A 24,265-nucleotide genomic window follows, 5' to 3' on the forward strand; every position below is an offset into this window, starting at 1 on the left:
AGAAGGAAACATTCCTCAGATGCAAAAAGCCTCCCAACTGTACCTGGCTCCTTGGATCAGCGGAAGATTCCACTCTTTATGGAATGGAAGCTTTGGCTTAACCCAGTAAGGCTCTAGAATACTTATCATTATCTGGACCATGCCTTGCATGTTTATGTAAATAAGATATATTCTTTAGTTCCATCATTCAATATTCTGATTTTTTTCACTCAATTGTGTCCAATGCCCTTCCTTATTACAGCTCCCATCCCATGTAGATTCTGTCAGTGTTGATCCCACGATTCCTAGCCTACCTTTTCAGGATAGAGAGAAAACCCTTTCTTTCTTTTTCACCAGTAGAAAAATAAGCTGGACCCAACCCAATTAATGTCTTTAAAACATTTTAAATAAATTTTAACTAACTGATGAACAAAGACAAGTTTGCAATGCAACCCTAGAATTATTAGATATAAAATAATGTTCAGAATAAATGTAGATCAAGCTTGCTTGCTTAAACTAAGCCTTTGCATGCAACAACAGTTGAAAATTTTCTTCTGTGGCTTTCTCTCATGTGTGTAAGCCTCACCAATTTCACCACATAACGTAGTTTAAAAAGATTTTTTTTTTAAAGTACAAATAAAGGGAGAGGGGGAATCTATCACCCAAACCATTACATTCAATTGAACCAATGAATTAAATCCCCTATATTAATGAAAGAGCAGTTGATACTCACAATGTGCAGGAGATCTGAGATCTGAACCACTGAAGTTTATATGATGTCTTCCAATGAAGCCCCTGCAATCATAGTCGTTGAAGGGTGGAAAGTGACAACTACGATAAAATACTAAAAAGAAAAGGAAACTTCAGGAATACAATGTACAAATAATGTCAACGACATATGACACTTTAAAATGTTAGCACCACGTTCCTTCCTTTCTTCCTGAACTGGAGATGTCTTTGAAATAACTGCAGAAAGTGACAAAATAGAAGATCAGATTATAGCAGAGACATAAATATCTTCAGCTTTCCACTAGATTAGTTCTTGTGAACTTTTCTCTGTCCTTTATTTTCTCAATAAATCACAGAAATTCATTGGATCATTCTAGTGTGTCTGCATCATTCCTCCAACCTGGAATTGACCAATCTCAGTACATTTAACTAGGCAACCTCTGAAATCTCATGACCCTCAGAGCTTCCTTTATTGAACAACTGTTACTGAACACTTTATTGAACACCTGTCTATAACTTTTCTTTTCACTAACTATCTATGCTAGAGAGGGCAGCTGTGTTATATATTTTCCAGACAAAATGAACAGAACCTTTGTGACATCTTAAAGAGTAACACTTTTTGTGAACTCAATGGCCTGTCACTTTTTTTTCAACTAAATAGTGACTCCTGTGTGAACCCGCTCAATTAGAATTCATCAAGAAAGTTCATTGCATTTCCAAAGACTGAACAAAGACTGGGGTGACATTGCTTTCACAACGTTTTCATGGCAGACTTTTTATGGGGTGGTTTGCCATTGCCTTCCTCAGTCATCTACACTTTTCCCCCAGCAAGCTGGGTACTCATTTGACCAATCTCGGAAGGATGGAAGGCTGAGTCAACCTGAGCCGGCTACCTGAAATCAGCTTCTGCCGGGATCAAACTCAGGTCATGAGCAGAGAGTTCAGACAGCAGTACTGCAGCTTTGCCACTCTGTGCCCTCCCCACAAAAAACCAAATTATATATATAAGTTTTCAAAGATTTTATTGATTAATTAGGGGAGGGATGGTAGTTCAGTGGTAGAGCATCTGCTTGGTAAGCAGAAGGTCCCAGGTTCAATCCCCGGCATCTCCAACTAAAAAGGGTCCAGGCAAGTAGGAGTGAAAAACGCCCGCTTGAGACCCTGGAGAGCCACTTCCAGTCTGAGTAGACAATACTGACTTTGATGGACCAAGGGTCTGATTCAGTATAAGGCAGCATCATATGTTCAACTAAGGTATTGCATATTGATTAAAATACACAAAATAATCTGATGCATATTGATGGTTGTGATCCATTTTCTTCCATCTGACCATTACTTCAGTGCCAGAGAAGATTGGAAAACATTCCTAACAGTGAAGAAGTCAGTAGTAGAATGTTGACAGTAGTTGACAATAGTCTAGCTCAGAGGTCCTCAACTCTCGTAGACACAACTCATTGGAAAATAAAGCCAGTGGGTGATAACAGGCAACAACATTCAGGATGATATTGGAACTTGTAGTGACAAAAATGAAGGGGCCCATACTATCCTAGCACAGATTATTTCAGAAACAGACCTACGGTATTTACAATGGAAATTTGCCTTACCAGTATTTCTTGAGGGTTTTTTAAAAGGTAAATACACATTGGAGAAGTTGGCAAAGTTGGTTATCCCAAACACAAATAAACTAGAAAAAAATGGGTTTCATTTGTGAAAGGTCTTTTGGCTTTGTTTTTCCCCTACCTTGAAGGTTTCCCAGGCATCAGAATGGAAGAGGCAGTTGTCACAGGTTTTTGTGAATTGTTGTAGGTTTTGTTATGCTTGTAAATTGCCCCCCCCCCCCGCCCTCCGCTTGAGATTGTTCTGTTGAGCTTCTGTGGATGGCCCTTGGTACTCCTGGTTTGCGAAAATGACTCCCTTTGCTTAACATTGTTCTGCTGAGCTTCTTTGGGTTGACATAGGCACTGTTGGGTTTCCAAAAGTGGTCCCCATTGCTTATGACTGTTCTACTGGGCTTCTTAAATTGCCCTTGGTTCTGCAAAAAAAAAAAAAAAAATCTGCTGGGATTCTCTAGTTTAACATTGGTTCTGTTGGGCTTGCACTTTCACTTTGGCCCTGAGTTCGGTTGGGCTGTTGTGGATTTCCATTGGTTCTTTTGGGCTTGCAAAATTGTCTTCCTCCCTTGCTTGATTTTGTTCCACTTTACTTCTGTTTTGGCATTAGTTCTGTTGTTTTCTAACATTCCTAATAATAAATAAAATGTATTATTATTATTATTATTCTATTACTTCAAAGATTAGACCAGAACCAATGGGATGAAATCAAATCAAAAGAATTTTCAGCTAAATATTAGGAAGAACTTCCTGACGGAGTGGTTCATCAGTGGAATACACTTCCATTTGAGGTGGTGGAGATTTTTAAACAGAGGCTGGATGGCCATTTGGCAGCCATCCTGATTCTGTGAACTTAGGCAGATCATGAGAAGAGGGCAGGAAGGGTTACATCAGAGCTTAGTTCTCATGGCTCCTTCTTATATACCCAGGGAAATGCTGATTATCAATTTGGGGTCAAGAAGCAACTTTTCTCCAGCCCAGTTTGGTCAGGAATCCTGGAGATTTTTTGCCATCTTCTGGGCATGGAATGGGGTCACTTAGATATGTGTGGAGTAAATTTCCCACATTGTGCAGGGGTTGGACTAGATGACCCTTGAGGTACCTTTTAACACTATGATTCTTTCAGGTTTGCCACCTTGGCTTGTGGCTGTGGTGGGATTCCTGAGTTCTTTGTTGGCTCTGTTGGGCTTGTTGTTGGCTCTTGGCACAAGAGGCTTTCCCTCATTAGATGTAATGAAAGATAAATGGGGTACATTGTTTGAGGACCTATGGAATTGGATCCTTTGGCCCAACCTTCCTCAAACTTGGGGGTTCTTCTGTGGACAGGCACCAGCAGCTATGGAGTTACTGGGATGCCTCTAGCATAAAAACATCTCCAGCCTGCCCCCTACATATTTTCTTCATAAAGTTATAATACAGATGAATAATATTGGATTCCCAAATAAACCTGCATCAGAATACCATACCAATACTGAGATTTAAAAAAAAATCAGGAATACCATTTTTTTTGCTTCAATACACTTAGATTAAAAATATTTTAATGCACATCCCTTCTCATGGCTATATCTATACTTATTACAAATCCCATCCTATTATCTTGTATTTAAATTATCATCTTGCATTTTAAGATTTGGAATAAGTGTGCTGCATTTTCCTTTGCAATCCAGTCAACTTTCTTATACCTTATGACATCTATTAGACCCATCTATTTGACTTTTATTGTTTTATTGCAGTTGTTGTTGGGGGGGGGGTGTTTCTCTCAAATCTCTTGTACCCTTCTCCCTCAGGGATGGTCTTCTTCCTTAGGTTACCACACATAAAATGACTTCTGATTTTAAAATGGCAGTGCTCCATAGTTCCTTGAATTAGATGAAGAAGGGGGGGGGGGGAGAGATTGAAAAAAGAGATTGGATTTATACCTCACCCTTCACAACCAGAAGGTGTCTCTGAGTGGTTTACAATCTTCTTTCCCTTCCCCTCCTCACAACAGACACCCTGTGAGGTAGGTGGAGCTGAGAGAACTTTCCCTAAAACTGCTCTTTGAGCAGAATATCTCTGAGGGTGTTTTCGCACTCACGTTTTACTGGCGCCACGACCCTCCTCACGCCGGCGAATCTGCATGGATTTCGCAGCAGAAGCGCCGGCGCACCCAGAAGCGCCGGCTACTTCCGTCGCTAAGCCAGCGCAAACGTTTTCCTGCATCTTTGTGATTTCCGTTTGCGCTGGCTTAGCGACGGAAGTAGCCGGCGCTTCTGGGTGCGCCGGCGCTTCTGGTGCGAAATCCATGCAGATTCGCCGGCGTGAGGAGGGTCGTGGCGCCAGTAAAACGTGAGTGCGAAAACGGCCTGAGAGAACTTGTAGCGGACCCAGGGTCACATCAGCAGGTGTATGTGGAGGAGTGGGGAATCAAAGAATCCGCACACTGAACCACTACACTAAACTGGCTCTCAGTTAGGTGAGGGCACTCTCCTTCTGCTAGTCCTGATTCAGGGCAGAGTTACTGGGATGGGGGGGGGGGGAATCTGATGATAGCTATTTTTTTATTCTCCACTTTCTCCAGGAAATTCAGAGTTACATAAATATAAAAGGTAAAAGGTAAAGGTAGTCCCCTGTGCAAGCACCAGTCATTTCCAACTCTGGGGTGACGTTGCTTTCACAACGTTTTCATGGCAGACTTTTTACGGGGTGGTTTGCCATTGCCTTCCCCAGTCATCTACACTCCCCCCCCCCTCCAGCAAGCTGGGTACTCATTTGATTGACCTCAGAAGGATGGAAGGCTGAGTCAACCTGAGCCGGCTACCTGAAACCAGCTTCTGCCGGGATCAAACTCAGATCGTCAGCAGAGTTCAGACTGCAGTACTGCAGTTTTACCACTCTGTGCCCCCCCCCCAAAATAAACAAACTATTCTTTGCCTCTAATTAATCTGACTGGCCTAAAACTACACAGTAAGCTCAATGACACAGTGAGGATTTGAACTAGGGTCCCTCCAACCTTAATCAGGCATTCCATTTAAAATATCATTCATTGGCTCTGTTATCCTGGTTATGATATTCCGCTAAATTTCTGGGGCTGTGTGTAACAATTGTTTATTTTCCCTGTGGAATATTAAAAAAAAAAAAGTGGGATGAAACTGTTGTTTATGTTGTTCTTATCCTTCGTTTAAATATCATTCACACAGTGCTAATGTTCCTATGATAATGGACTCAGGAAAGGGCTTGTTTTTTTTAAAAAATGGAAGAAACAATAGATACATCACTAGAGATTGAAGTAGAAAGGGTCTCATACTTCCTTTGGGCAAATGTACCTTATTAGCTTGTTGTTTCGGGAAAGTGGTACATCCTTAAGGAATATTATTCTCCAAATCAGAAGTCAGCATTCAAATAAACATGCAAAAACACCAGAATTATCATTTGGAGGGTACAAATGGAGAGCACACTACAGTTGTTTTGCCAGTTCCGCTGAAATTCTTAATATGAGCTGAAAGTTACTGGAGGTAAATTGGATGAAGAAAACACTGGAGCTTCACAAGCAAATGAAGAAAAAGAAAACTGGTAAGTGGATTATTTTTCTAGGGTTCATTTGGGATACGTCTGTATTAGTCTATATTGCTGAGTTTCTGTTCAGTTTCTCATTCATTATCTAAAATATTTGGATTACATAAAACTATTGCTGTAAAGTACTTTGAACACTTTAATGGGGTTCCAGTTTTTAAGAATAATTTTACAAACCCACTACAATTTTGATAAAATGTGTTTGGGGGCACATAATTTGAGGAAATCTCTCCACAGGATTATGAATGGGTCACCACTGTGCAAGGTCAGAAATTAATAATTATGTCACTGCAACAACATTGCATGAACATGAAAGCTTTGCTCCAGTGTCTCTTTAGGCCATAGATCTCTAATATCTACACAGTATTTCTGCTCACTGCAAGTTCTCTTTCAGTCCTTCAAACATCTTGTTTGAATAGAGCAATGTGGATTGAGATCAGCAGGATATTTCCTTCACTCTTCCTTATTTGTACTGGGGATCTGTGGAATGATGGCACAAGCCTTCTGACAGAAGAAATCACTGTGTAGTGAGACTGTTGCATTAAATAACCCCAGAAGGATTTTCTTAGACAATGATGAGAACATAAAAAGAAAGGTGATAAAAGGGAAGGGGGGAAGGGCCAAATAAATTTAAGAACACTACAAGACTCTGTGGATACTAGTCAAATCAACAGGTAAATTTTAGTCCTTCTTAGAGGGTCACCATTTGTGACAGTTTTTTTGGATGGGGGGGGAGAAATGAAGATTTAGGTACTCCTCCTGAAGGGCTCATTTCTCATATTCTAGAGACGCTTCAATGAGTCTAAAGGCTAAGACGCCCCCCTCCCCAATTTGGGGTCTGTTTCAGATCTATTATGTTTTGAAGAGAAATTCAAAGAAAGGAGGGACAGGAAGGGATGTCCTACAAAATGTCAAAATTTCATTCAGCAGATGCTTAGAGGCAGAACCTATACACCAGCCACTTCTTCCATGATAAAACTGTAGAATTCAGCAATGAACCGATGCTGAGAATTTTTGTAGGTAGCATTGTCAATTCCTGCTGGTGATATTCCTGGAGATTATGGTGCAGTGTCCATGGAGGAGGGAATCTGAGAAGGAATTTATCCCATGATCTATGTTATACTATACAGTGTGCCCTCTGACATTGTAATTTCCTTCAAGAGATCTCTGTAGCCTTGCAATCAGCCTTATTTCTGAGAGAATTCCAGGCCCTCCTGGAGTTGCTACATATGAGCACCATGAGGCAGCTACATGCCAGGCAGGGATTAGGCAGCTGGCAGTTTCATAGCTCCACCCCATTTTAAGATTTATGCCAGCTGTGCAGTTTGTCAAAAATGACAAGAAGAGTTTGACTCTCCCTATTCATCAGGATATACAACGAAGTTTCACTCAGCATTTTAGTAGAGAATTTAGTTGAGAATTTAGTAGAAAATAGCCCTCCATTATTAATTCATCTATAATACCACATTTGTTTGACATTAATCTGACCAGCATGAGATTTTATTAGGCTTCCTCAATTCTAGTTTGAGGAAATTCCTGGAGGTCTGAGGGAGTCCCTAAAAAAGGATTCCACTCAATTTTATGTGCTAATAATGGAGGGCAATTTTGCCATATCAATAAGCAGTTCTGTGAATTGAAGATAGCCTGAGGCAAACACAGGAAGAAGGCTTGATAATAATTAATGGAAGGAAGGTTCTATGCCCAATTACTTGAGAGTAAATCCCACTGAACTCACTGGGCCTTACTTCTGAGAATACAGGCATGAAATTGGACCGTTGGTCTCACTGAACTCATTGGGATTTACTTCTAAGCACTTTAAAATTTAGTGTTGCAGGGATATTCCTCAGAGAACCCACCATCCATTTCAAATGCATCACAAACATGACTTCACATTTATACAATCATGTGATATAGGCCTATAGAAATTCATTGTTATCTAATTGACCAATACCCCCTTTTACAGCTTCTTTATCTCTAGGGCAGGGGTGCCAAACATGGGGCCTGATGGCTGAATCAGGCCCCTGGATGGCTCCTATCAGGCCCCCGAGCAACTCACTGTCATCTGCTTCCTTCTTCCTCTCACTTGCTTCCTTCTCCATCACAGCTTGCCTTGCCAGGTTTGCTCAATAGCATAGGAGCTTCAGAGCAAATCCTCTATTTTCTCTATTGGCTGAGGCTTCTTCCTTGGGGAGGAAACAGGGAAGGCAAAGCTTGCTTTGCCAGGGTCTCTCAATTGTACAGATTTATTTTAACAGTTTTTTTTTTAAATAGTTGTGTTTGTGTCCTTTATAAAGTTTATATTTCTGCTACCTAATCTTAAATAGGCACAGTTTGGTATAGTGGTTAAGTGAGCGGACTCTTATCTGGGAAAACTGGGTTTGATTCCGCACTCCTCCGCTTGCTCCTGCTGGAATGGCCTTGGGCTAGCCATAGAGGTTGTCCTTGAAAGGGCAGCTGCTGTGAGAGCCCTCTCAGCCCTCTCAGCCCCACCCACCTCAGAAGTTATAGGAGATTGTAAACCACTGTGAGTCTCTGATTCAGAGAGAAGGGCAGGGTATAAATCTGCAGTCTTCTTCTTCTTCACACACATGACCTGGCCCAACAAGGTCTCATTTATGTCAAACCCAGCCCTCATAACAAATGAGTTTGACACCCCTGCTCTAGGGTTACCACACTCCAAATGGAGCCTGAATGTTTTTTTTTTAATTACAGTTTACTGTCACTTCTTCTGGAGGAAATGTCAGCTTTTCTTCCCTGCTTACCTCCCTCCCCTCCTCAAACTTCATCCTTTCTAGGCAGTGCCCCAAATCTCTACGAATTTATAAAACTAGAGTTGTCAAGCCTGATAATCTCTCATGCAAATCCGATTAATGTCAAAAGTATGCAGTACAATTTCTTTCTTCCACAAACTACCTCACATCCACTCTTTTTAAAATCATTTAAGCTTTTTATCTAGTCTTCATCCCAAACTGAAAGATCTCCTAAACACTGGGGACTGAATCTGTGGCTCATTCCCATTCTTTCTTACCCTTTCTTCCTCTTTCCCTCCCTGCCTTTCTTATCTGAGCCAGTGGCCTTTCTTTTTGTGAATCTGTGTTAGACCCTGTGTTTCAATGCAAATCCATAGAACAGGTCTGTCCTAATTGCTGTAGTAATTCTGCTTAGTAGCTGTCCTATTAGAAATTATAGGATCTATAATAAAAATTGGTTTAAACAAAAAAAGAAATTATAGGATCTCTCATTTTGAGCTGGCATTAAGATCTGTTGCCTCTTTTCTATTTTTCCCTTCTAACAGATTAAGACATGAGAAGAAATCAGAGCATGGTGAATAACTTTCTGCTGCTGGGATTCTCTAACCTTCCAGATCTAGAGGCCATGTTCTTCACAGTTTTCCTCACCATCTATCTGTTGACTTTGACTGGGAACAGCCTAATAATAATTGTCACATTGATTGATCAAACACTCCACAATCCCATGTATTTCTTTCTTAGGAATCTGAGCTTTCTGGAGATATGTTACATCTCAGTTACTATCCCCAAAATGCTTGAAAATCTCCTGTCAGAGGACAAAACCATTTCATTCCTTGGCTGTGCCTTTCAAATGAGCATCTTCCTCATCACAGGGGCAGCTGAGTGTTGCATTTTGGCTGCAATGGCATATGACCGCTATGTGGCTATTTGTCAACCCTTGCATTATACTCTTATTATGAGTAGTAAAGTATGCTATGAGCTGGTTGCAACCTCCTGGTTAACTGGTGTTCCAGTGCAACTTGGTCAGACTTTCTTGGTTTTCACCTCTTATTTTTGTGACTCCAATGAAATAAACCACTTTTTCTGTGATATCCCTGCAGTGGTCAACCTTATATGTGAAGACATCTCTATAAATGAGCTTGTAGCCCAAGTAGAGGTTGCATTACTTGCAGTAATCCCTTTTGCTTTGATCCTCATGTCATATATATGCATTGGCTCCACTATTCTGAAGATACCATCTGTAGAAGGGAGGTACAAAGCTTTTTCAACATGCTCCTCACATCTTTTGGTTGTGGTGGTTTTCTATGGCTCTGGAATGACAGTGTATTCGAAACCAAAGTCAAGTCATTCTCTGGATATGGACAAATTCCTATCACTTTTCTATACTGTTCTGCCACCATTTATCAATCCTCTTATTTACAGTCTAAGGAACAAGGAAGTGAAATTGGCACTTGGCAAAGTACTTCTCCTTCATCCATGAGAATCAAATGAACTCAGGAAAAATGGGAATAATAAAACACTCGATAATATTCTGCTCAGTAAGTCCTGATATATCGATTGTCATGTCCGCTGTTTTGTTACATGCATATGGAATGCTAAAAGCCTATCTCTATGACAACCATTTAACATCCAAGGATATTTCTCCCTTCTCAAATATGAATTATTCGAAATGTGTGTATATGTATTTACTGTGATTTGGGGAAATGTGAAGTGTCACTGTATCTTGTTCTAAAATACTACTCTCCTGTTTGGATAGCTAAATCCATGCACCAGGGCCATCCATCCATAGCTATTTATGAGGATTCTTCAAAACCTGAAGATCTCCAAAGGTCATATGAGAGATCTGAAATAATTATTTTGGAACTGTACAGATGACAAAAATTAAACCACTTCTGATTTCAGGCATCATTTTGTGCTCCTATAGCCACCACAATACATGCTGAAATGCCCATTTTGTGATGTGGCAGCTATATTGACAAGCAGGTGGATGTAGTAATTGCGATGATGAGTGGGAAGGGCAACCGTAGGCATGGGTAAGGATATTAACAAGAAGGGCAATAGCAGGAGGAAAGAGAAGCAGCACCAACTGCAGAAGGAGCAAGTAAAGGAGAACATGGAATTTCCTCTGCTGTAATTCTTTATGGGTTCCATAAAATAAGGGAAATACTATATTTGAGTGGAGATAGGTGATAGATAGACAGACAGAGATATAATCAGAATATATTCACTGTATCTTCCATTAACTTTTACTAAATACTTTTTGCTGAAACTTGATTGTTCTACTGTTGAACTATATAAGGGGACTTGTATACTGACTGTATTCCATTACTACACTATGGCTGTGATACTAAAACACTTTCTTGGGAATAAGCCCCATTGAATAAAATGGGACTTACTTCTCAGTTGACTTGCTCCCTCTGTGTTTTAAATGTCTTTTTTTCTTCATTGCTTTTCCAGGCAACATGTGGTATTACAGTCTGATATTTGTATATTTATATTTTATTGTAAACTATATTGAGGGTATGAAATCTATATAAATGAAACAATCTATCTGTGGTACACCTAACTCCTCAGAAAATGAAGCTAGGGGTCTCAGAATTGGCCATGGTTTTCAGGGTAGTGATGGGAGTTGCAGTGCCAAGGAGAAAATTAGAACATTCTGGCCTGCACAATCCTCACAGGCCTTACTTTTTTTTTTTAACATTGGAAACTGTGGCTACCTGTGTAGGACATAACTCACAGGAAAATAAAGCTGAGGAGTTAAAAATAGGCAATCAGCTTCAGGAGAGATCAGCAGAGAGAGATCAGCAGTGACGAAAATAAAGAGGATCATATCTTCCTGACACAGATTATCTCAGAAACAAACTACTGGTATTAGAAATGGAAGTGAAAGGTTGGTAACAAGAAGCCAATGCATGCCATCAGGTAGGGAAAATTTACCCTCTCTGATAAAACTACATGGGGGTTCTTGCTTCTCTGATATGTGCAGTATAGTGGCTAGAATGTTTGACTAGGATTGAAGAGATCCAGGTTGGAACCACCATGCTTCCATGGAAGTTTGCAGGTTGTTGTGACTATAAGATAAAGGAAAAGAGAACAATTTCCCCTATTGGGGACAATGGAGGAGGACATTTTTTTTTATTCATCTAACATTGGCTACAGTTTGCAAAAAGGAATGACCACTCTTTTGTTGTTTCCACCTGCATTGCTTCAGGAGACAAACTATTGGTTAAAACTGAAGGAATGAGAAAAGAGCAAACAGAAATGGGAAAAGTTCTGCTTGGAGACAACAAAAAATTAATTTCAAAATTATATAAATTACTTTTAAAATGGTCTACAGAAGATGAAGTAGTGAAATCTCAAATGTAAATAATTAATGTAAATTAATGTAAATAAATACAGATGGAAACTTGGGAATATTTGTGGAAGAATTCTATGAAGCTTTCAACGTGTCATAGTATTAAAGAGAACTGTTTTAAAATGATGTATAGATGGTATATGACTCCTAAGAAATTGGCAAAGATGAATAATAAGATGCCAGACAGATGTTGGAAATGTAAAAAAACATGAAGGTTCTTTCTACCATATGTGGTGGACTTGTGAAAGAGCAAAAAAGTATTGGCAGATGATTCAACAAGAAATTTCTAGGATCTTGGGATATGAATTTAAGAAAGTTGCAGAGACTTTTCTGTTGGGATTACAAATGGAAAATTTTCCAAAAGAAGATAGAACTATAATTTGGTACTTGCTTTCAGCTGCTAGGACATTATATGCGCAGTTATGGAAGCAAGAAAAAAATACCAGAGAAATGGGAATGGATTGTAAAAGTTATGACATGGAGTGAAATGGACATATTAACAAGAATTTTAAGAGACTATGATTTAGAAGTTTTTAAGATGGAGTGGAAAAAGTTCAGAAGATATGTAGAAAAAGAGTGGAAAATAAAAGGACATTGGACAATTTTTTACAATGATTAAGTCTTAGAAAAAAGAAGAATATTAATTTTTGTTTTTATTAGTTAAGGGTACCTTTAAACATTAGTACTTTAAGTAAATAACACCGGTGGGGGTCAAGTAACGGGGGGAGGGGTGGGTAGAAAGTAATATATGGGATAGATAAAAGAAGTTATTAATGATGCAAGAAATAAAATTTGTTACCATATGTTACCAAATAAAATTGTTTTAACCTAAGGAGACAAACTATTGGCAGGAGGCAAAACTGCTCATTCACTATTCTAACTACTATTATATACAGTGAGCACAGGTAGGGTCACTGTTGGCAAGTGGAATGAGCAGGAGCACAGCCTCTAGTCTATAATAACAAAGGATCCATATATCTGTGACATGCATAACTCATTAGAAAATTAGGCTAGGAGTCTCAGCTTTGGCAATGGGCTTCAGGGTGTTCATGGAAGATGCAGTGCCAAACATGAAGTCCCCAGAAACTCACATTATTCACTCTGTCTGGCATGACTCATCAGAAAATAAATCTCAGAATCTCAAAACTGGCCACTGGCTTCAAAACAATGGTGAGAGTTGTAAAACCCAAAAATTGAATATCTTTGTCCACATTATCAACCACTCAATTGCTGTAGAAATAAAAGTTGCCCAAGGGAGGCACAGCTCATCCAAAAAGAAAGCTACACATTTTAAAATAGACTGCAAAGTTCAGGATGATGATGGAAGCTGCAGTGCCAAAAATAAAAGGGGCAGGGGCATTCTGTACCAGGTTATCATCAGGAGATGCCTGATGCTATGCACAATGGAAGCAAAGGTTGTCTGTTGTACATGGAAGTAATCAGAAAATAAAACCAAGAGCCACAGAATTGCCTGCTGGTTGCAGAATAATCATGGGAGTAGCAGGGCCAAAAATTTAAGGGAACATGAATATCCTGACCCAGATGACCAGCAGACCCTCTCCCATGCTATTAACAGTAGAAACTAAAGTTGTCTGTGACAAGCTTAACTCTTCAAAACATAAAGCTGTGGGTCTCAGAATGAGCTTCAGAATGATTGTGGGAACTGAAGTGTCAAAAATGAAGGGAATCCAAACTTCATTGTCCATGTTATTGTCACAAACTACACATACACTTGCTGTTTCTAAATTAAGCTAAGCTACTCTGCCTGTAAACTATGGGCGTTTTCGCACTGACCTTCTAGTGGCGCGACCACCCTCTTCACACCGGAGGATCTGCCCGGATTTCGCACAAGAAGCGCCGGCGCACCCCAAAGAGCCGGCGACTTCCGTCGCGAAACCCGCTCAAACGTTTTCCTGCTTCTTGGCGGTTTCCGTTTGAGCGGGTTTCGCGACGGAAGTCGCCGGCTCTTTTGGGTGCGCCGGCGCTTCTTGTGCGAAATCCGGGCAGATCCTCCGGTGTGAAGAGGGTGGTCGCGCCACTAGAAGGTCAGTGCGAAAATGCCCTATGAGTCTCAACATTGACCACAGGCTTCAGGATGATAACGGTACTTCAAGTGTCAAAAATGATGGGGATCCTACAACCCTGCCACAGATTATCTTCACAGTTTGCAATGAAATAAAAGGGTTACTTATTAGAAGGCAAGAAAGTACAGATGATGCTGACAGAGCGAGTGGAACATATTCTCTCTCTGGGGAAAAACATACACACACACACACCAATGGGGGCTTAACAACTGCCCTGACCAATCAGCATATGAGGCATAATAATTATTAGGATCTAGAAGACCCAGGTTCAAATCTCCCATCTGCTTCTAAAAGTTCTTGGATGACATTGGGCAGAGCACAGCCTACCAGCCAGACCCACCTCACAGGGTTACAGTAAAAATAAATGGAGAAGAGAATAATGATGTAAGTCACTTTGGGTCCCCTTATTAAATTAACTCGGTCCCTTCCCAGCCAGATTGGCAACACCAGTTATAGGCTGGGGGCTGCTCTTTGCCCTCCTGGAAGGAGGGAGGCTGACTTCGGCTTCCCGGGCATCCGGGAGTCTGAGCATGGCTGTGGTGTCGGGGCTATAAAGCCCTGGCCCTTGCCCGTGTTGCGCAGTTCTTTGCGGCTCTCAGAGGGAAAAACATGTTTTTGCAGCATCCGGGGGCCGAGGCTTTGGAGCGTGAGGCAGCGGGCAGGCGCGGCATGAGCCCACAACAGCATAGCAGCTGATTGGGGCTACGAGGAGCGGCGGAGAACGTCCTTGTGAGCGGCGGCTACAGGGCAGCACGCTTTTGGCTGGTTTTTGGCATGGCGTGGGATGCTGGGTTTCGCTTGTGGGGGTGTTAAACAGCTTAAGCAGGGGGGTGTAGGGCACATGGTGAGGCCAGAGGGCCCCCTGCCCCCCTTCCCCCCTCTATTGGTTGGGCTACTGGGGTAGTTTGCAGAGGCTGGGTGTCTATTTGCCCCCCCCCGCTTGCGGCCTCGTGGCCCAGGGGGGTGAAGCAGGAGCACTGCAGGACTGGGGTCTGAACTCTCTGTACACAAGCTGAGCCTGATCCTGGCAGAGGCTGGATTGTGACCCACGGACCAGTGGGGGAAGTAGTGCAGCCAGTCCCAGCTGTGGCAGTGGGTGTCAACCCCCCCCCCCAGGGTAGTTGGTAAGTCTTCAGTGCAACCCCAGTTGCCAACATGGCCATGGGGTCACGTCCAGTCAATGGGCCCGCTTAGTACAGCGGGCTTGGCAGTGACACAGTCACGGCCTTGCAGGCAGCCTGGGCAGGCGGGACCTTCATGGTCTTGGGGTGTGCCTTATGTATCACCTCAAGGCCAGAGTATTGTGGGGTCCTCCACACAGTCCCCTTCACCGACAGTTGCTACGGCGTCGTCACAAGGCACCTCTGCTTCTCAGGCAGCGCTGGAAGTGCTGCCGTGGCGGGGGCAACAACAGTGGTTGCAGTAGGGAGCGTGGCCGGGTTATCAGTGGGGTACATGGAATTATCCTCCAAATCCTTATGGGGCCGCCCCCTTCCATGTCCTTCCATATGGTGATACAGCGTTGCCCTTGGGGCACCACCTTGCAGTGGCGTCCTGGGATAAGATTTTGAGGGGTGAATATGTGGATGTGTTCAGCCTCCTCTTTAGAGAGGTGGAAAAGAAGGACAAGAAGGACCTTGATGACAAGGAGAAGGAGAAGCTGAAACGGAGAAAGGTGGATAGGACCTGGTCCAATTGGCTGCCAGATTTCCTGCTCTATGCTGGGGTAATAGCTAGGGTACAGCCTTTACGGGCTGCAGCTCTGTTTCAATATTGCGACATAATGCACTGCGCATATACAGATTTCGCTGGTGCGGCATGGTTGTAATATGATGAGGCCTTTAGGATACGGGCTGCGGTCAATCCAGGGCTCCCCTGGGACCAGATTAATCAACAGCTTTGGCTGCAGTTGATGTCCCCGACAAAGCCCAATTCAGGTGATAGGGCCGACATTGGGCACTTAGTACACAAGCAACAGAATAGCGTAGGTGCCCGCAGTGTGGTGGGCCAGTCGGTTCAACCCTGGCTGCTATGCTGGGAATTTACATCTAAGGGCGTGTGTTCCAGGAAGGCCTGAAATTTAAGCATGAGTGCCCGCTATGCGTGGGGTCACACGCCTTCTCAGCTTGCAGTAAATCCAAAACAAGGGCTGGGTCAAGACGCTTCGGGGGGGGGGAGTTACCAGCAGCCACCTGGAAAAGGGACCCAGTCCAATACAATTGAGGGTACTTAGGCAGTTGTTGAGCAATTACGCCCTGATGGCGGATAGGGCCTATTTAATTGATGGTTTCACCCATGGGTTTAGGATCCCATATCAGGGACCTAGGGTCCCTTGTATGGCCCCTAACCTTCATTCAGTAGTAGGGATGGAGCACGTGGTTAGGGCAAAAATATCTAAGGAGTGTGCAGAGGGCAGGGTCCTGGGCCCCTTTGAGACTCCGCCAGTACCCACTTTATGGATATCCCCCTTGGGAGTGGTGCCCAAAAAAGCACCAGGGGAATACCGCCTGATACACCATTTGTCTTACCCCAGGGGCAGATCAGTGAATGATTCCATTCCGGAAGTTCTCTGTTCGGTCAGGTACACCTTATTTGACCAAGCGGTCAAAGTGGTTCGGGGTTGTGGTGGGGGGCTGAAATGGCAAAATGCGACATTAAGTCAGCATTTCACCTTTTGCCCGTGCACTTTCCTTCGAAGGAAAGTATTATATGGACAGGGCCCTACCCATGGGATGCTCAATGTCCTGTGCCGCTTTTGAGCGGTTTAGTTCCTTTATGGAATGGGCGCTTCAGACAAAGTCTGGGTTGAGTGATACTGATACTGTCCACTACCTGGATGACTTTCTTTTCATGGGCCCTGCTGGATCTGGGCAATGTGCCAAGTTGTTGCAATCATTTGAGGATCTGGTGTGGGAGCTTGGGATTCCGTTGGCCCATGAAAAGTGCTTACTTTTTTAGGCATTGAGCTGGACACCACATAGCAAGCTTCACGGCTGCCTGCGGATAAGGTGAAAGGCATCAGGGTTCATTTAGCTTCTCTTAAGAAGCAGCACAAGGTGTTGCTGCCAATGCTCCAGCAGTTGGTAGGACACCTCAACTTTGCATGCAAAGTTGTGGCTCCTGGGAGGGCCTTCTTGTGATGCCTATGTGACGCCATGGGGCACCTGTGGTTCCCACACCATAGAGTGCGAATGATCTAGAAGTATGGGAGGATTTTTTTGAATCCTTCAATGGAATTTCTTTTTGGAGGGATGACTTGAAGTTGGAAGCAGAGCTCCAGATATCTTCGGATGTGGCGGGTGCCACCAGATTTGGGGTATATTTTAGGGGACATTGGTGCATGGAGCAGTGGCCCACAGCATGGTTGGACTCCTTGTCATCTAAATCACCAGTGGTGATGAACTTGGTGCAGTCATTTACTTTACGATGCCTCCGTTTGAACATTTTGTTTTTGGCAAGGCATGTTCCGGGGGTGTGCAATGGGGTGGCGGACCCTCTATCTCGTCAACAGATTGAGCGTTTTCGCCAGCTTGCTCCGGAAGTGGACCTGCGGTCAGTGCGAATGCTACCGGAACTTTGGCAGCTTGGGAGGCAGAAGCCAGTAGGGCAATCTGACTAGCATTGGCACCAAGTACTCAAAAAGCCTATGAAAGGGCGGAGTTGCAGCTCCGGGTTTTTAGGAGTGCTGTGGGGCTCCCAGACACCTGGTTGGTCCCAGTGATACACATTATCCAATTTTGCATCCATCAGAAGGACAGAGGGTTAGGTATTAAGTCAATTAAAGGCCAATTGGCTGCACTGGCTTTTATTAGTAAAGGGCCTTTTGGAGGGCACCGGCGATTTTAGAGTTAGGGAGATGTTGGAAGGTTGGGCAAGAGAACGGGGGCCGAGGATGGAGGCCAATCAGCCCATATCCCCCTCAGTGCTGAAGGGTCTTCATAGGGTCTGGCCTGCGGTATGCTCATCTTCCTTCAAGGCCACTCTCTTTCATGTGACCTCTTTGGTTGCCTTTTTCAGTGCACTTCGGATCAGCGAGTGGGTCGTGCAGTCGAAAACGGACAATACTGTCTGGGTGTTGCTTGCCAGTGCTGTTAAATTTGTGGGGGGACAGGTTAGGCTGACTGTACAGAGGTCAAAAATGGACCAGCAGCAGAGGGGCTCCGCCATTACGATCGGGCAATGTGCAATGGCAGAGCTGTGCCCAGTCAAGGCATTGGAGCAGTATATACTACTCAGGGGTGAGGGTGATAGCCCTTTGTTTCATCACAGTAAGGGCCCCCTCCTTACAAAATATCAACTTTGGACGGTGACGGGTAAGGCATTGGCAGAGCTGGGATTAGGGGGTGTAAAATTCGGAACACATTCATTTCGAATTGGAGCCGCATCTACGGTGGCGGCAATGGGTTACACACCCCTTGCCATACAACAAATGGGCCGGTGGCAGTCAGCAGCCTATAGGTCATATGTTCGCCCGTTGGTTTTTCAGTGAGTGTGTGGGGGGCATGTGAGCAGTGGTTGGCCCACGGGCATATTGTTTTCTGGTTGTGAATGTTTTCTGTTTTTTCAGGTGCTGGGGCTCGTAGAAAGAGGCGGCGAATTCTTATCTGCAGGCACAGCATGGTGTTCTGGGCGGCCCACCAGGCCAGGAGATTGCCAGTGGGCACCCAGCTGAGTCTTAGCGAGTGGGCGACGGTTGAGTGGCTGGGTTGCCGTGGCCTGCGTTGGCCAGGGATCATGCCACTGTTGTTCCGTGGGAGGAGTGGGGCTCCTCCGCACATCATGGTCATCCATCTGGGGGGTAATGACCTGGGTTTTATGAAGGGGAAGGCCCTTTCTTTACAGGTGCAGGAGGATCTGCAGGCCATTAAGCGGAGATGGTCAGGAGTTCTCTTGGTGTGGTCGGCAATTTTGCCACGTAGGGTCTGGTGGTCTGCCCTGTATCACAGGGGGATAGAATGGACCAGATGTAAGGTCAACTGGGCCTTGCAAAAGGCCATGGAAGGGGGTTTAGGCATATTTATTCCCCATACGGCCATATGGGTCGAGAATGCTGACCTGTATAGGTCGGATGGGGTTCATTTATCTGAACTGGGTAACCGGGCTTTTTTGAACTAGCTAAGGCAGGGGTTGTGGTCAGCTCTGGGCCATCCGGTGGGTGCTAATGCCTAAGCAGAGGCTTGGCATTGGTGGTGGCAGGATGAGGTATTGGCTACAGTCTTTTCAGGGGAGCACCTATGGCTCTGCACCAGTGGGTGCAGGTGATCTGTATGAATGGTAGATGGGCTTTATGGCTCAATGCTGGGAGTGCAGATCATGACAAAGCCTCGCTGGGGCAGATCTTTCCTGAGTGAGGGATGCTGGCTGAGGTGGAGGTGGAGTTTGGGCCTGGCTGCTCAGCACCAGTCAGATGATATTGGGCTCGTGCTGGGGGCATGGTGGCTTGCCCTTCTAGGACAAGGCGGGGTCCTGTGTTTTGACCCCAGGGCTTGTCCTGTTAGGCCTATACTTCTTGCCATTCTAGTTCATTCAAGTTATGTTTCAATAAAGCGGCCTGGTTTTCATCCAACACACTGTGTCAGCCTCTTCATTCCGACTTGGGGGGGGGGGGCAATAGCTAGGTTGATTTTATCTTTTCTTTTTATTGATTAACTTGCAGACTAAACTTGAGATGCTACCCACTTATCTTTATTGTATGTTACTTTAATTTGGACTTTTTTAAAGTCTTCAGCTTGGGAATAGAATATATGCATTAGAAAAGGACTGAGAAGTAATCAGAGAGACTGGATTTGACAATGGCTTTTGAGCATAACAGGAGTACTTCTTGTTGTTGTTCAGTCACACAGTTGAGTCCGACTCTTTGCGACCCCATGGACAAAGTCATGCCAGGCCCTCCTGTCTTCCACCATCCTCCAAAGTCTGCTCAAATTCATGTTTGTTAAATCAGTAACATTGTCCAGCCTCTCATGCCTCGTCCATGAGACATGTAGATAAGGCATGAGTACTTGTAGATCCTATAAATTAAAATATTCCATTTAATTGAGTTTATGTGCATGACCCAGGACTCTTGCTTGTCAAAAAGAAACACATGTGTTGAATATGAGTCCATGTGAATGCAGCTATTTTCTCATTCGGTCTACAATCCCATTTATTGAAAGCTTGACTGTAGAAAACAAACCTCTCCTTTTATATATCATTCTCATATTCTAAAAGGCACTGCATACTTAGGTTTTAACATGCCAGTTTCAGGGCATAATACATCAGATTCTGAAGAATTGTTTAACAAATGGATGAGGCATGTAGATAAGTATAAAACAAAATACTAATTTCTCTGGAGTATATTGAGAAAGAGTTTATTGAGCTGGACATAAATTACACTCAAACAGTCAGAATAATATTGTGCATGCAAACAGCACTGAATGCTAGAATATCCACAGTAAATGTAAATATTCCATATGCCTACATTCTTATGCAACATGTACAGGCAACAGAGAGTGGACTGGGGATTTAGAGAAAAGCAGAGACAGCGATTGTCTGTCCTGAATGGAGAAGTCATTTCACAAATCCCCAAGCATGCAAACAACTGATAGCCTTTTGATCTATTAAACCTGTTCAGGGTTACAGAGCAATATGTGTGAGGCTGGATTAGGATCCTACATGGCATTAGAAATTCTGTTTCTTTCATTTTTATTGCAGTATTTGCAAAAATGCATTGTTTTGTAATTGGCATAATTGATATGAAATTATGAAAAACCCATAATTTCCTTTTGTTTCATTCTGTTTCTCTCATTATTGCAGTATTACTCTTCTCTAACCTTACTTGTTTCATTGTCACTATGCACCCAGTGTTTTCCTAGCAAGAGCAGAGACAGGGAACACTATTCAACAACAACAACAACAATTTTTATTTATATCGCACCCTCCTCGCCGAAGCAGGCTCAGGGCGGCTAACAACACAATTACATACATTAGTTATACAAAATGTTTAAACAAAGACTACATTAACAATTTAATTAAAATCTATTAAAATTCTAAAAGTGATAAAAATATGCTGGTGCTATTTACAAAGGCGAATTCCTTAGCAGTTTCCTTAAGGAAAGTAGGAAAGTGAGGCTCTGGACTTTTTTGATTGATTGTAAGCTAGAACCACTAGGATTACATACATGAGGTATCCAGTCCTAAACAATACGGAGTGGGACTTTGCCTTCCTCTTTTCCTCCAATGGCTGCTTTCTAGGTTTTTGGAACATAAACAGATATTGGGTTCAATCCAGACTTAATTTTTTTAAATGGCAGAATCAATGGAATGTTTATGATTTCCTCCTCCAATAGCAGCCTTCTGATCTCCATGAAATGCTGCTCCTGGGAGACAGAGGAATGACACAAGGGTGATCTGCAGTGGGAACGGGGGATTAGATTGGGTCTAGCTGCAGATTCTCATTAAAAAGAACATTGCTAAATCACCGGTTCCACTGTATATTGACTCACAATGCTGTTTCTGGGGGCTTCCTGTCCCCTTGGAACAGCATTTTGGCCTGCATTGAGATGGGAAAAAAGTGTAAGTACCAGCCTGGAACAACAACAGAGAAATTTGCATTGCCCCCCAAGTCGGAATAAAGAGATGGACACAGTAAAATTGGTGTAAATATGGGCCACTTTTATTAAAATAACTAGCAACAGCAAGGGCAACCGAACTGCGGCCAGGTCAGGGCCAGGGGTCTCCTCAGACCGCTCCCCTGCCTTTTTCAGCGGGCGAGAGACCCGGCCCCCCAGCCGGAGCTGTGAGCCACAGCTCCCATTAGGCAGGCCCAGCAGGAAGGCTCGCACCGGAGGGCCCAAACACCAGACGTGAGTCTCAGCGAAAGGCACCCATCCAATCGAGTCTCCAGGACAGTCTGCATTCACAAACCTTGAGCCACACCCAAGGTTGATCCTGACAGACCCCTAACTCCCCAAACGGGGGAGGCTAACCGGTCCTCCCCAGGCCGCATGGTGCCATAAACCCCGTAGAACCTGCCCTAAAAGTGACCAAACTCTACCAAGGCACCAACCCTAAGCCAATTCCTCAAGCCACTGAAATGCTATGCAAGGTAGGCAAAAAACACCCCCCAGTCACATGCCAAATCGCCGGGGAGTGAAAAAATTCCTACCCGGCCCCTCCAAACGGAAGCGACCAGCAATTGCCTGCATAACAAACAGGGTGGGCGGGTGGGCCAAAAACGGCGGGAAGACTGCCGCGGCGTCGAGCAGGGCTTCAGCAACAGCGCTGAAGCCCCGCCCACTCAGGACGCGCTCAAAAGCGCGCTGAAGATTCCGCTCTTCCTCCAAGGGGGGGCAAAACTCCCCCTACAGCCATGCTGCGATGCAGCGGGCTTCAGGAGGCTCCTTTGCCCCCCAAGTCGGAATAAAGAGATGGACACAGTAAAATTGGTGTAAATATGGGCCACTTTTATTAAAATAACTAGCAACGGCAAGGGCAACCGAACTGCGGCCAGGTCAGGGCCAGGGGTCTCCTCAGACCGCTCCCCTGCCTTTTTCAGTGGGTGAGAGACCCGGCCCCCCAGCCGGAGCTGTGAGCCACAGCTTCCGTTAGGCAGGCCCAGCAGGGAGGCTCGCACCGGAGGGCCCAAACACCAGACGCGAGTCTCAGCGAAAGGCACCCATCCAATCGAGTCTCCAGGACAGTCTGCATTCACAAACCTCGAGCCACACCCAAGGTTGATCCTGATAGACCCCTAACTCCCCAAACGGGGGAGGCTAACCGGTCCTCCCCAGGCCGCATGGTGCCATAAACCCCGTAGAACCTGCCACAACTAAGGCCAAGTCTCTACTTAGGGCTTAGCACCCACAGAAAGACCCAAAACCAACAAAAGCCCTTGCCGCAAATCTCTCAGAAAAAGCTCATTACCCTTTTCCGAGAGATGCACCCCATCCCCTCTGTAGAGGTCGGGACATTCCTTAGAAATATCCGGATGGGGCAAATAGTGGCCCAAACCACCCTCCAGAACCCTGCGAATTTCCTTATTTGCTCGATAACGAGCCCTTTCCAACACCGCTGGATTCCAGGCACTGCGCCACACCAAGCGCGGAATCATGGCCAACCAAACTATAATGGTACCAGGCCATCTGTTCCTTATGTACCTGAAATCATCTCGGGCCTGCAAGATCAACGCCTTGCCTTTGACCAGCCCAAGATCATTACCTCCTAGGTGAATAATCAATACCTGCGGAGGAGGGCCCCCCGACCCATGAAACAAAAGGGGGAGCAAGCCAGGCCACTGAAGACCACGGCGCCCCCTCCACTCAATGGTGACATGCTTGCTGAGCCCCAGCTGAGAGCCAACAGCAGTTCTCTGAGCTTGATGTGCTGCCCAAAACACATAACTGTGCCCGCAGATGAGAACTCTGCTCCTCCGGCCAGGAACCACAGCATCTAAAAAGAAGAAACACACAAGTTATAAACCAACCTCAAAATCCCCCAGCCCCTTACCAAAACTCATTGGCGGAGCAAAGGGCGAATATAGCCTTTGTAGGCCTGAGAACGCCAACGGCCAATGCGTTGAATGGCCGAAGTAGAATAACCCAAGGCAGCAGCCGTAGAGGCTGCCCCGATTCTGAAGGAATGGGTGCCAAACCTCATTCCCGACAAACCCAGCAAACTTAACGCCTTTGACGTCACGGCCCAAAATTGATGCTTTGTCAGAGGACTGCCTCCTGCATGACAAAACAGCAATCCCTCGCAGCCTCCCCGCAAAGCCAAATAGTCGGCCAATGCGGAAACTGGGCAAAGCTCCACCTCCGAACACGGACCCAACTCCAGCACTGTCCCCGTGCCCACTTGATCCGTTTTAGATCGCCGGACAGTAAGAACCACCTTACCCCCCAGCAACGTCACATCCTGCAATAACAACGCCCTACCTGAAACATCAGTCTTGGAGCTTGCCACCAGCTCACTAACCTTCAAAGCCCCAAAAAAGACCACTAAAGAGGCTGTGTGGAACAAAACTGCCTCAAAATGAGACGCACACACTGCGCTCCAAACCCCTTTTAAACCCTGAAGGATCTGAGGAGACAACGGGGCCCTAGTATCAGGCATAGGCCCAGCCTCCCTGGACCACCCCTCCAGCATCTTTCGAATACGAAAATCTGCTGTGTCCTCCTTAAACCCCAAGGCCTTGCTAGTGAAGGCCAGCGCAGACATGCGTCC

At 44.5% G+C, this 24,265-nt stretch overlaps 1 protein-coding gene across 1 annotated transcript; it reads left to right on the plus strand.

Moving 5' to 3' along the window:
• Positions 1-8,234: 8,234 nt before the first annotated feature.
• Positions 8,235-19,981, plus strand: LOC132584024 (olfactory receptor 10A5-like; the record flags this gene model as incomplete). The annotated part of the gene is made up of 3 exons (XM_060255795.1): positions 8,235-8,246; positions 9,189-10,096; positions 19,957-19,981. Coding segments are annotated over exons 2-3 (930 nt in total), but the record flags the coding sequence as incomplete, so codon positions are not given.
• Between the last annotated feature and the right edge of the window lie 4,284 nt (positions 19,982-24,265).

Source organism: Heteronotia binoei, chromosome 15, assembly GCF_032191835.1.
Source record: "Heteronotia binoei isolate CCM8104 ecotype False Entrance Well chromosome 15, APGP_CSIRO_Hbin_v1, whole genome shotgun sequence".
Lineage (NCBI taxonomy): Eukaryota > Metazoa > Chordata > Lepidosauria > Squamata > Gekkonidae > Heteronotia > Heteronotia binoei.